Source organism: Gekko japonicus, unplaced genomic scaffold (assembly GCF_001447785.1).
Source record: "Gekko japonicus isolate JY-2015 unplaced genomic scaffold, Gekko_japonicus_V1.1 scaffold2510, whole genome shotgun sequence".
NCBI lineage: Eukaryota > Metazoa > Chordata > Lepidosauria > Squamata > Gekkonidae > Gekko > Gekko japonicus.
Window position 1 is genome coordinate 97,867 of NW_015174346.1, and position 12,877 is coordinate 110,743.

Consider the following 12,877-nt stretch of genomic DNA (forward strand, 5'->3'; position numbering starts at 1 on the left):
AGCGGTTCACGTTTTGCCCTCATCGGATTTCATAGAGTTCCTTACGTGTTTGAATATACCTTGTACAACTGTTCTCCTAGTAATGCTGTTGGGATGCATTTCTGACCCACTTGACAGGCCTGGGAAAGCTGCCAGGACTTCCTTAGATACATACATATGTACACTGAGATGTCTGTTGTAACAAGAGCTGCCATTGTAATCCACCCATCGTTAAAAAGAGGACCCTGGAAGTTTCTCACACACAAAATATTTGAGGAAATCAAGCAAAAGGGCAAAGTTTTCTGAAGGGGAGGGTTTCTCACAGGATTCTGCTCAAGTGTAGTTTCAAGGAAAATCTAAATACTTTTGTTAAGACAAGCAAGACATCTTGTGAGGAAGATGCACATCCCTAAGAAACAAACTATACCAGATGCCGGGACATCTGTGACTGGATCTCCCTGTGAGGTGTTTTTCTTTAAATCAAAAGCAGCCACATGTCTCCTGAATTGGATCACGACTATGGTACATTTTTTCTGTTCTTAATTACCTACACTGCAGAGCTACTATTTGTCAGATGGAGAAAATCATACAGCCATTAAAAATTAGCCCACTGGGGGATTTGATCATGGATCTCACTACATCTTATTTAATTTGTCCCTCAGTAACACAGAAAATCAGAGAGTGGTGTGTGTGTGAAAGAGACAGAGAGAGAGAGAGAGAAGGATATACCACTGAGCAACCAATGAGATGCCAGTGAGAGTTGGGCTCCACAAGCCAACAGGAGCTATGCTCTGGAGAGCAGCAGTCAGTTAGTAGTTTGACACTTAAATTTTGACAGCTGAAGCTTGGACAGATAGTGAGGGAGGTGCATTTGGTGGAAGTGTTAGAGCAAAGGAGTATAACAAGTATAACATAATAAAGAGCCTGCCTAGATCTGTTCCCCCCACAGACACGTGTACTGTTTAAAAACTATCCCTCCACTTCTCAATGTCCACTGTTTATACTTTCTTCAGTTTGTATCATTCATATACATGTTTGGTTTTATAAAGAAAACCATCTTGTCTCTACTGGTTTACCCCATACCTCAATGTGGGGGGAGGAGTTTATACCCAAGCCAGAATTTCTCTCTCCTTGAACCTTTATTCTCACTGGGATTTCTCAGTGCATGCAGGAAAGTGGTAAAGTGATAGAAAATCCTTAGGTTAGTATCTTAACACCAAGAAATTGTTGCAGTTATGTACAGGATTTTGAGGTGTTACACTATGGAGGATTTCATTCCGCAAACACCAATACCACATGAATATCTGAAGATTATATTTATGAAAGAATGTGTATGTGTGTACATACCAAAAGATCGGGCTAACACACACATAATAAGAATGGGCACATTTTTAAAATAGAAAGATGAACTCGAAACTATTCACAATTATAACTTCCTCAGAAATAACAGGCACCCATTCCTCCTCCAAAATTCAACAGAATATTGAATCTGCAGGCTTGTCTTTCATACGTTAATCCTCTGCCTAACTCCCTGGAGTACTATAGCCTAAATGATCCTTAAAAGAGAACAAAGAGAGATGAACTAGGTGTGTTGCTGCTGGCACCCGAAAAGAAGGGTTGCACTTGTGCTAACACAAAACCCAAATGTCCATCATAATACGCACCAAAGACTGTTCTTGCAGGGACGGATTCTCTGTTCAACCAGAATGACACCTGGGACAGGATGACAGTCATGATGCAGGGGAGGTAGGTCTGAATCACAAAATAGCCGATCTTCCTCTTCAAATGGAAATGTGCTGTCATTACTTTGTATTCACCTAGAGGGGAAAAAACAGAACAAATAACGAATGATACTATAAACCATTATGAATATCTCTACAATTGTTTGTTGTTGTTGTTTTAAAAAGAAAACTGCGATTTAACCACACAAAAGCACTGTGGCTCTGTAAACTGGGATACCCAAAGTTCAAAATTTATTTTTACTTTTTTAAAGCTGGATTTATTTTTACTTTTTTAAAGGTTTGAACAGCAGACCCATAATGCCATATGAGCCCCACTTTAAAAAGAAAACCGCAATTTAACCACACAAAAGTACTGTGGCTCTGTAAATTGGGATACCCAAAGTTCAAAATCCCAAAAAGCTTCTTAATGCAGGCTCAAAGACTTGCGTATGTCCACTAGCTGGATTTATTTTTACTTTTTTTAAAGATTTGAACAGCAGACCCATAATGCCATATGAGCCCCACACTTCTGATATCCCCATCAGTTGCAAAACTCATTTGCCTCACAGAGGTCCTTTCCGCACTAGACCTTAAATCCTGGTTCAACCCTGTCCCCGAACTTACATTCTATACATGCAAGTTCACCCCTGTAATTATCTCGGGGTATTTTTTGTTTCCACATTACATTGAAGTCACTCCGGTTTCGCACCACACTTGTCCCGGGATAAATGGATGATGTTATAACCAGGGATAAATGCAAGGTATTGTGTCCCGAGTAGAACGCTGATAAAACCAGAGATGAGATCCAAGTGTGGAAAGGACCAGAATGGTGGGGCTGGGCAGCTGCAGTTGAGAAACACTAGAGTAAACTCTTACTACAGCCCAAAGTCAATTGTGTGGTTCTTTTGAATCTGCCCTTGATTCTGAACATTAGTTTGCTATTGCACTGTCAGACTATTGCATGGTCTAGTAGATTATGATCTGGCATGTTGATACAGAAAATCTGAAGTACTATAAATTTCTTTCCTCACTGATCAAATTGTGTGTGTTAAGTGCCATCGAGACACTACTGACTTATGGCAACCCAATGAATGAATGACCTCCAGAATGACTTTTCATTAACAGTTTTGCTCAGGTCTTGCAAACTGAGGGCCATGGCTTCCTTATTGAATCAATCCATCTCATATTGGGTCTTCTTGATTTTCTGCTGTCTTCAACTTTCCTAGCAGTATCATCTTTTCCAGTGACTCTTGTCTTCTCATAATGTGACCAAAGTACAATAGCCTCAGATGAGTCATTCTAGAAGTTCAGGCTTGGCTGAATTGGCTCAATCCAGTTCAGGCTTGATTGGGTTTGAGGGGGGTGGTCCATGGTATCCATTAAACTCTCTGCCAACACCACATTTCAAAGGAGTCAACTTTCTTCCCATCAGCTTTATTTTCCAGCTTTCACACCCATACATACTAATAGGGATTAGGGAATACTATGGTATGACTTTCACACCTATACATACTAATAGGGAATACTATGGTATGAACTTTATTGATCTTGGTCACCGGTGACACATCCTTACATTTAAGAATCTTTTCTAGCTTCTTCTTGGCTGCCCTTCCTAGTCTCAGTATCATTCTGATTTCATAGCTGTAGTCTCCCTTTTAGTTGATGATGGAGCCAAGGAACAGAAAATCTTTTAACAATTTCAATTTCTTCATTGTCAATCTTAAAGCTGTGTAATTCCTCTGTAGCCATTACTTTTGTCTTCTTGATGTTCAGCTGTAATCCTGTTTTGGCACTTTCTGCTTTAACCTTTATTAGTAGTCATTTCAAGTCTTCACTATTTTCTGTCAGTATTAATTAATTGATATTTCTTCCACCCAGTGTGCACTCCACCTTTATCTAAATCTAATCCAGTTTATTACATGTTCTGCATATAGATTGAACAGATTGGGAGATAAAATATATCCTTGTCTTACACCTCTGCTAATTGGAAACCATTCTGCTTCTCCACATTCTGTCTTAACAGTCAAGAGTATAGGTTATGCATCAAAACAATCATAGCTTTTCACAAACTAATCAAAGTACAAATCCATATTAAGTAGAGTGCCTACCATAGAAAACAAAGCCAAAAGAGAAAAATTCAGAAACCAAATACAAATATATGCAAGTATTGGAGATCATATCTAAACATTAGATCCCACGCACAGCCTGACACTGTTGTTACATTTTTTAAAAAATCATTTTTACTACTCTTGGGCCCCGGTCACACAGAGCATTAGCCACGCTACAGAGACGGAAGATAGGCGGATTTTCCGGGCATGATCACAGCGCCACATCTGGGAAGCGTAGAGCTCCCGTGGCGAACCCGAGGCTTCCCGCCGAAGATGCGGGGTAAAAAACTAGTACCTCCGAGGTACTAGTTTCCGGAAACCGCGGGGTAAGGGCGGGCGTCTGATCGCGTTTCTGGTGGAATCCTGTGGCATCCAGCACCCGCCCATGTCCCGTCGCAAAGAAGTTTTTTTAAAAAAAAGTCTCCACAGGATGCGTACAAGCACCCAACGGCGCAAGCGCATACTTGGGTTTAAAAAAAATAAAAAACCCGTTTGCCATGTCAGCGCCGCTTCTTTGCCGCGCCGTCTGATCGGCACCTCCCTGGGCTCCCCCCCAACCACCGAATGTCGGCGGGATGTGTGATCCCGCGGCCGCGCGGTAGTTCACTCCGGGGCAAACAGCCATGCCTCCCCCCCACGATATCCGGCCCGTGTGACTTGGTTTGTTATTCATCTTACTAACCTGTACTTGATTTGCTTGTTTCCTGTCCAACTGTTTGACCTAAAAGATCATACTGATTCAGTCTTGAACCATCTGGCGCCACCTCTACTGAATTAGATGCATTGTAAGTCCACTTGTAGGTCACTTCTGAAATCGTATATGCATCTGCAGGGAGGGGGAAAAAGATGATGTTTTATCAGAGCCAAAAGTTGTTGTTGTTGTTCAGTCGCACAGTTGAGTCCGACTCTTCGCGACCCCACGGACCAGATCACGCCAAGCCAAAAGACAGATATGTATTTGGTATGAGACTCCCAGGATACTTAGTAAAGCCTCTGGATTAGACGCATTCTCTAACTTTTAGAGATTTTGTATTATCTTGGCTGTTTAAGAACACAGAGAAAGGGTGAAATCTCCTCTCCATGGGCTGGATTCATAAATGGAAATATAAATGGATTTAGTGCAGTTCCATTTGTCCAAAATCTTGCACAACACCTAGCGCTTTCCTCATTAAATATTATAGTGCCCAGAAATGATTGCATAATAACTTTCACAAGATCTCTAGTGCAAGTGGAAAATTTGTGCTGGATCCAACTTCAGGTTGTATCCATTACCTTCTGCTCTGCTAGATGTCTTGAGGACCTATATGGGTGGAAAGGCCATTTAAGTCCACAAAATAAATTAAAACATAAGTAAAAGCCAGCTTTAACAGAGTTTGAGACATAATTATTCCACAGAGAGCCTTCTTTTTGAGATCCTCATGGAGTAGTGGTGAGAATGTCTGCTTAGGACCTAAGTTTGAATCGTCACTCTGCCAAGAAAACTTGGTGGGTGACTTTGAGCCTGACCTACCTCACAGAGTTTTCATTTTGAGGAAAAAATGGAGGAGAGGAGAAAGATGCAAGTCACATTAGGGTTGTCACTGGGAGAAAATACATTTGAAGTGTGAAAAATGATTATCAGCCTTTTTAGTTCTTTAGGATGTTTTCTCCTTGCCTTCATAACACGCCATATAGTGACACTATTTTTAAAAAATGTTATTAAAATAAACAAATTACAGATATATACAAAAATACAAAATGTTCATAAGATACAATTGCCAGTTCCATTCTTTGTATCGCTCTTGACCATAAAAGGTCTACGCTATGTTTATCTCTATTTTTCTGATAAGTGGTTAATTTCACTAAAGTACAGATCTCCTTAATTTTCAACAACCAGTCGTAGTTTAGGTATATATATTTTTTGTTTTCACTGCCTGGCAAAAACCAGCCTGGAAGCAGTAATCATATGTAAGGCAACCACTTGCTGATCTCTAGGGCTATCAGGTAGGTAATTTAGCAGCAATGTCTTTGGTTTATAGGGGATTTGTTTTCCCAACCCAACTGATATAATTTTCACCACTTGTTTCCAATAACTGGAGGCACTTATGGATCCCCACCACATGTGAAAGAAATCTGCCTTGTCTTCTTTGCAGAACCAGCATAAGCTGGTACCAGTCTTACTGATCTTTGGCAATAATTTTGCATTACAATATTGGAATGTTCTAAGAACAATGCAACCTAATTAGCTTTGGCTCTGGATTTTTCAGTCTGATCAAGCCAACTGTAAACTAAAAATGAATAGCAGATGAATATATATTTCATCTGTACTACCCTGAGTCTTGCTCTACCATATTAATCTTAACTAATACTTGTTAGACCACTAGTTTAGTTCAAAATAATAAAATGGCTGTTGGCAATTGCTACAAATACAAACTAGTAACATATACACATACAGGGAGAGAGAACAGAAACGTAAACCACTGATCTGCAGTGGGTCTGGTTCAACCATATTTACATTTCTCCTTAGCTGCATTATTAAAAAAAACCCTCCCAGAATTAGTTGAAAGGCTATGACATTGACCAACAAAATAATGCAGTCTTTGCAATTTGAAAAATATAATAAACAATGTAACACAACACCAACATAAAAGATATAAATCATAATCCACAGAAGCTACTGTGAGTGCAGGTAAGAAAAGTCCTTACATAGAGTCATATGCAGTTTGTTTTGCTCAAAAAATTCCGTTGTCTATCCGCTTGCATTTTTCCAGAACCTGCATAAAGTTGCAAAGTTGTTGCTCCCATATCTTTGCAGCACATGAGAAATGAAGAATTGGGGCTATAGCTCCAGTCAATTCATATATAATTTTGCTTTATGAACATATGCTACTTCATATGATATATTAAATATGATAATACCCCTGGAAAAGTAACCCTACATATACTTTGATTGTTTCCAGACGACTATGCAAAGACAGAGAGAGATCTTAAGATTTCAGCAGAAACTGTCAAATCAGTGTGCTGACAGTGAAAAATACACATTCTATACTAAAAATTATCAGGAAAGGTATTTAAAAAACAACAGCAAGAGGTTACCTGAAAATATCGAACACAAATTATGGGAGAATAGGTATACATGAATTCTAATGTACTTTATGCTAATTTCAGTTCTTTGGTTGCTGTTTTTAACTTAAATGTGCCACCTCACTATCTGCTGGTTTCAATGAGTGACTTTGTATTTTAGAGGGATTTTTCCCTCATGTTTTATATGCATTGCTCATGGTTTTATACATTTCTGTCATGTCCTCATCTTCTTCATACTAAGATCAATAAGGCACAACAATTTAAACCAAGGAAGAAATGTCCACTCTTAGAGCATCTTAATTGCCCTGTTTTACACTTTAGCTCAGGGCCCCCCAATCTTGTTGATCCTGTGGGCACCACCACAAAATGAGGCCCAAGGCCAATCAAAATGGCTGCTATAATTTACTAGGGCCAATCACATTCATAAACTATATTCATGTTTTGTCTTGCCATTATCATTTCCAGGAGACTCTATAATAACAGTTCTACAGAAAAATGTGTCATTCTCCATTAAATGTTTGCAGCTCTAATTAGAAACGTATGTAGTTTTGTATTAGTCAAAGGAAGACAATAAAGAGAAAATAAATTTCTTTATGTCACACACACACAAAAAGACTAAGTGATGACGTGATCTCTGACTCACAAAAGCTTATGCTGGAATAAAGGGTTAGTATTCAACTTGCCACCATATTCCTATTCTAAATGGGTGTACTATGACATTACAATGCTTGGAATGGCCTTGGCCGCATGCCACATTTTCTGGGACCTTTTCAAATCCCACTTCTTCTTTGCCACATTTGTCATACTATGACTGTAGAGACTCAGGTTAAAATCTCTACTCTGCCGTGAAACTTGTTGGGTAACCTTGAGCCAAAAAGTATCTCACAGACTCATAGAGATGTGAAGATATACTGGGAGGAGGAAACCATGTATGCTGCCCTGACCACCTTGGAGTAAGGCTGGAATTGTTATGGCTCCTTTTCTAAATGTTCAGATTTCCAAGTGAAATAGCTTCCTTTCCTAGAATTTGTTTTTAACAATAATATGTTTTTAGGTAATACCATTTCTCGCAAGTATTATGAAATTCTCATATATATGCAATTGGTACTTAGTTCTTGTTACTTGTTAGTTCCTGTTGCTATTGTTAAAAAAAAAAAGAGTAAGGCTGGAATAAAAATGGGAAAGATACTAACTGCAGTTAGTTAAAGCTGGTGAATCAGTTCTGCCCCTTCCTGGAAAAGCCAGATCTGGCCACATATCACGCCCCGCCTCCTCTCTCGGATTCTGATGTCCTCTGAATGCTGAAATTGTGAATGTTCTTCACGGATCGCACACATATACAACTACCTACTTGGTATTAGGGTATACTTTCTAGGTTGAAAGAAGTAATTTGTATGTACGCATATGTAAGTTCTGACAAGTTGCAACTGACTTATAGCAACTACAGAATTCAAGGCAAGTGAGAAGCAGAGGTAGTTTGCCATTGCCTTCATCTGCAGAGCCTTCCTTTGTGGTCTCCCATCCAAGTACTGACCCTGCTTAGCTTCTGAGATCTGACAAGATCAGGCTATACCATGCTACCTTCCCTCAAAGTGATTTGTAGACAGGTGTAGTCTAGAAATCTCCCAGTAATTAAAGGACTGGTTAGTTGTTTTCTACCCATCCAACCCATCCAACTTTCTCACTACAGTTTTGAATCTTACCCCAAATTCATATGTCCAACAACATCTCTTAGAGAGACGATTAAAGGGACACTAATTAAATCAACAAAGTTCTTGTAGTATGATCATAAGCCAATCAGTTTTCCATATATTGCAGATATATTTTACGTGAAAATACTGGATACTGCAGATGTATATTGCAGATATATGGCTTCTTCTATGACTTCTAAGCACTCCTGTGTTTGATAACTACTGCACATGAAAATTGGAGATGGGAGGAAATTATTGGCACTAAAAGCTCAATGACATTTTACATTTAGCACATAGTTAATTGGTATGTTATTTGACTGTACCTACAGCAGATATCATGTCATACATATCTATTGATGTGTAGAACTGGACCCCCTGCCCATGACATCATCAGGCCCCACACAATGAGTCTCAGATATTAGGACAGAACTCGCAGCTGTAGTCCTTTCAATGTATTCATGCCATCTCATTAAATTTATGGCCACCAGCCTGTTGTGTCCGCTGACCGCCACCAGAGGTCAGCGAACACTCCAGAGCTTGAATCTGGAGTAACAATGGGGACTAGGCTCCTGGTCTCTCCACTGGGGGACCAATGGGACCGTGGCGGGAGATTTAAACCCACCAACGGGACCTAGGGGTGTGTCCCCAGGTATGTATATAGTTGGCCAGCCGGGCGTTTGTCTTTGTCTTTGTTGTGTGCCAGTAAACCATGTTGATTGCTACATGAGTCTCCGTGGTTTCTCCATGCGTTTAACCCACTACCACTTCACAGCCCGAAGGAAGATGTCTATTATTACAGTCTATATCCACATTGCATCAGATACTGATGTTAGTGCTAGATTTCTTAGATGTGTAACTCTCCAACTATAACACCTGGTTAATGCATTGCAAGAAAGTTTGTGATGAATTAGGCTACACTCTATTCTGAAAAATCAAGAACCCAGGGAATTAGCTGTAGGATAATAGAGTGAGAAATAACACCCTCAGAATATAATGTGGTACATCATTGCTGAAGCATTCACTTGTCAAGGCCAAGTGGAACATTGTGGCGTTGAACTACATAAGGTATTTACTAGCCAGAGGCCACACATTTAGCCATGTTACTTACAGCTGCCAAATTTCAATGGGCATGAATGAGCATCCATAGGGAAGTCTTCTAAGTGCATTGGACATTCAGCCTGGACCGTAAGCCTGGAAGGCAAAATATGCACTTCAGTCTGCAACTGAGAAGTCAAGAAAAACAATTCAACAAAAACTAGCGAATTCATGCTGGCCTCAGAAATAAAGCTGTGATTACAGCAAACTAATGAAAACTTAAATCATCCTTCCTTCATCCTTTGTATATTATGCTGTCCTTCACAGGATTCTGCCTTACCATATCAAAACTTAAAAGGAGCCACTTGAACAAAACTATTATGTAGTTCTAAACTGTCAGGTAAACTTCATGGGAATATTGAGCTGCTTGCTCGTGTGTCGAACGTGCATGCCTTCAGAGATAAATTGTGTTATTTTCCCTTTGTTGTGGTTGTTATGACCAATCAAACTATACTCCACAAATAGGTGAATCAAAGCAGAGACAACTTATGAGGTCAACATCATAAAGGCACCATCGTTACCTTAGGCTACTCACTCCACTAGTAGCGACACAGAATATGTACAGACTTCTAAAGCTTACTTTCTTTGTAGTGTTGAAGATAGATGACTATCTGCATAAACGAATTTCACTGTGCGCTATTAGAATGGGTGGTGTATGTGCGTGCCTTATAATGCTAAGAAAAAGCAAAAAATACGTAAGGAACACAGGGTAAAGACTAGTATAAACAACAACAAAAAACACTGTAAATATGTGGTGGTTATGTGATGTTTCAAAAAAAAAAATTGGAAATGGGTGCACTGTATAATGGAAAAAATAGTAAGATGTAACATCCCCTTTACTCCAGAATTGCCATTGTTAAATATTTTTCCGAAAGAATTCGAGGCAACTGATAGATGCCTGATTGTATACATGTCAACGGCGGCAAGGATATTATATGCCAAATATTGGAAGACTCAAGAAACACCAACCAAACAGGAATATATTAATAAACTCTTAGAAGCGGCGGAAATAGACAAATTAACTATGGAAATGAGAGGCACGAAGAAATGGACATTTCAAAAAACCTGGAAGAGACTATATGATTGGTATAATGTGAATGGACTCAAAGATTAAGCTGATATGGCAAAAATAATATTTGAGTATGTAGTAATATATAATAGTGGAATTAGAGAATATTAACAAATATTAGAGAATAATGAATCGATGGATTAGGTATAGTGACAAACTGTAATTAGTCTCTTGGTTATATGTTGTTTGTTGTAGTTGTTTATGTCTGTGTTAAGGAATATAAGAAAACAATAAATGTGTACCCTCGGGTACTAAACAAAACACTGTAAAAACAACACTATTTTATAACTTGTGTTCTCAATAATAACAATGATGTTTTTGTATGTTTTGCCAATCTCAATAAAGTTATTCTGATAAACTATTTCTGCTTGTTGATTCTTAAATTTAACGCACAGAACAGTTACAAAATAATCAGATGTCTGAAAAAGATAAACAGAGCCGGGGGGGGGGGTAGAATTTTTCTCTGTGTCCAGTGCTTATGTGGAAAAGATAGTTTGCTTTGCCATCATGGCCATCTTCTTAACATACAGGAAAAATGTCCTATTGATGAAGTGAAAGATTGAGCAAAAGGGTTAATAACTTGACACTAATACATAAGCAGCGTGCTGGGAAAATGAGCAGAAAATGATGAAGGGGTGTACCTCATGGTATACAAGAGTGTCCCATCATCTTGGATTCGTAGCAGCTTGTTTGGCATAGTCATGTTATGGGCTACTGACTTTTTCCCATTGTGAAAGAATGTATCTGGAGTCCAGATTTTACTAGCCATTAAGTTGTTCAGTCGAAGAATGTTCATTGGACCCTTAAACTTTAACCTCTCGTCTTTCCACTTTTGGCGAAAGAAAACGTCTATTGTATATTCCTGTGATGGAAAAAATAAAAATGTCTTCAATACAATTATCATTAATCTCTTTAAATACAGAAACAGCATCATGCAAGCCACTTTGAGTAAAAAAAAAGCAAGGGGTAAGGGAAAATAATAATTAAGTAAATAAAACTTCAAATTTCAGTTAAGAGATATGCATATTAGTGATAACGAGACCCAAATCTAGACTAGAAGTACATTTTCCTTTCCTGAAAATCTAGTTTGGTTCCACAATAGACTGTGACACTCACTTGGTGGGTCTGGACAGCCTTGAAGACACCAAAGTCAACATATTGCATTCCAAAGTTGTTTTTTTCATCTTTTCCAGGCTTGATTTGTAGTGATTAAAAAAAACAAACCACTTGAAACATAATTTCCGCATGATGATATTCCACCTAGACAGTCCAAGTGCCATTTAGACTTCCCAGGGCAACTGTTCCCTTAAAATGTCGTCTTTATTTCTCCTTTCATGTTATTTCCTGTTTCTTCCTGAAGTTGTATCAGGTCATTTATGAATTCACTGAAAAATTATCAGCTCTTGCTTTAGGAGGAAGGGGAGGCTTAAGTATTGCTTTGCACTTAACCAAACCCACCGCTCTTTTTAGTGGTCATTTTGTAACTGTTATAATAATAATAAACAAAGCATAAAAATACAAGCTATGAATTTGGCTGGCTACTAAGTAGAAAGCAGCATTAAATCCTTGCTTCCTCCACCTTCCCAAAGCTCCAAGAATGGATAAATTAATGGTTTCTCCATGAGTGTCACAGGAGAATTAGAGCCAGCCAGTGGAGAACAGGAATTAATTAATTAGGCTGACAACAATGGGACAAAAGTAAAATTATAGGGATAAGCAGGGCCTTTCCTGAAGGGAATTTATGTCTGAGGCTGACAATTGGCAGGAGGCGGACCAGTCGGGTGGGGGCCCTTGCTGATTTAACCATAGAGTTTTGGCCAAATGCTAGAACATCACTAGTGATAACATTATATCACTTCTGGGCATGCCATAAATGACATTACCACATTGCCTGCAATGCCAATTAGCCCCAATCCAATCCACCCCCCCTTTTTCTCTCACCACTCAGCTAAACAGTGTTGGTCATCCCGGGTCCCAAGGATGTGAAACTAGTTGTGACCAGGGCCAGGGCTTTTTCGGTGGCGGCTCCTACCTGGTGGAATGAGCTCCCGGGGAAGATCCGGGCCCTGCGGGACCTTGAGCAGTTCCGCAGGGCCTGTAAGATAGAGCTCTTCTGCCAGGCCTTTGAGTAGGAGCCACCGCCCCATTATA

The 12,877-nt window shown here is 39.3% G+C and overlaps 1 protein-coding gene across 1 annotated transcript in view; it reads right to left on the reverse strand.

Moving 5' to 3' along the window:
- LOC107121387 (gamma-aminobutyric acid receptor subunit alpha-2) overlaps positions 1–12,877 on the reverse strand; it is a 108,939-nt gene that overhangs the window by 12,171 nt on the left and 83,891 nt on the right. The window contains exons 4-7 of the mRNA XM_015424303.1: positions 11,368–11,588; positions 9,671–9,753; positions 4,491–4,634; positions 1,644–1,796 (exon numbers count right to left, since the gene is read on the reverse strand). Of these exons, the coding sequence (XP_015279789.1) occupies positions 1,644–1,796; positions 4,491–4,634; positions 9,671–9,753; positions 11,368–11,588 (601 nt within the window). The remainder of the gene's footprint in view (positions 1–1,643; positions 1,797–4,490; positions 4,635–9,670; positions 9,754–11,367; positions 11,589–12,877) is intronic.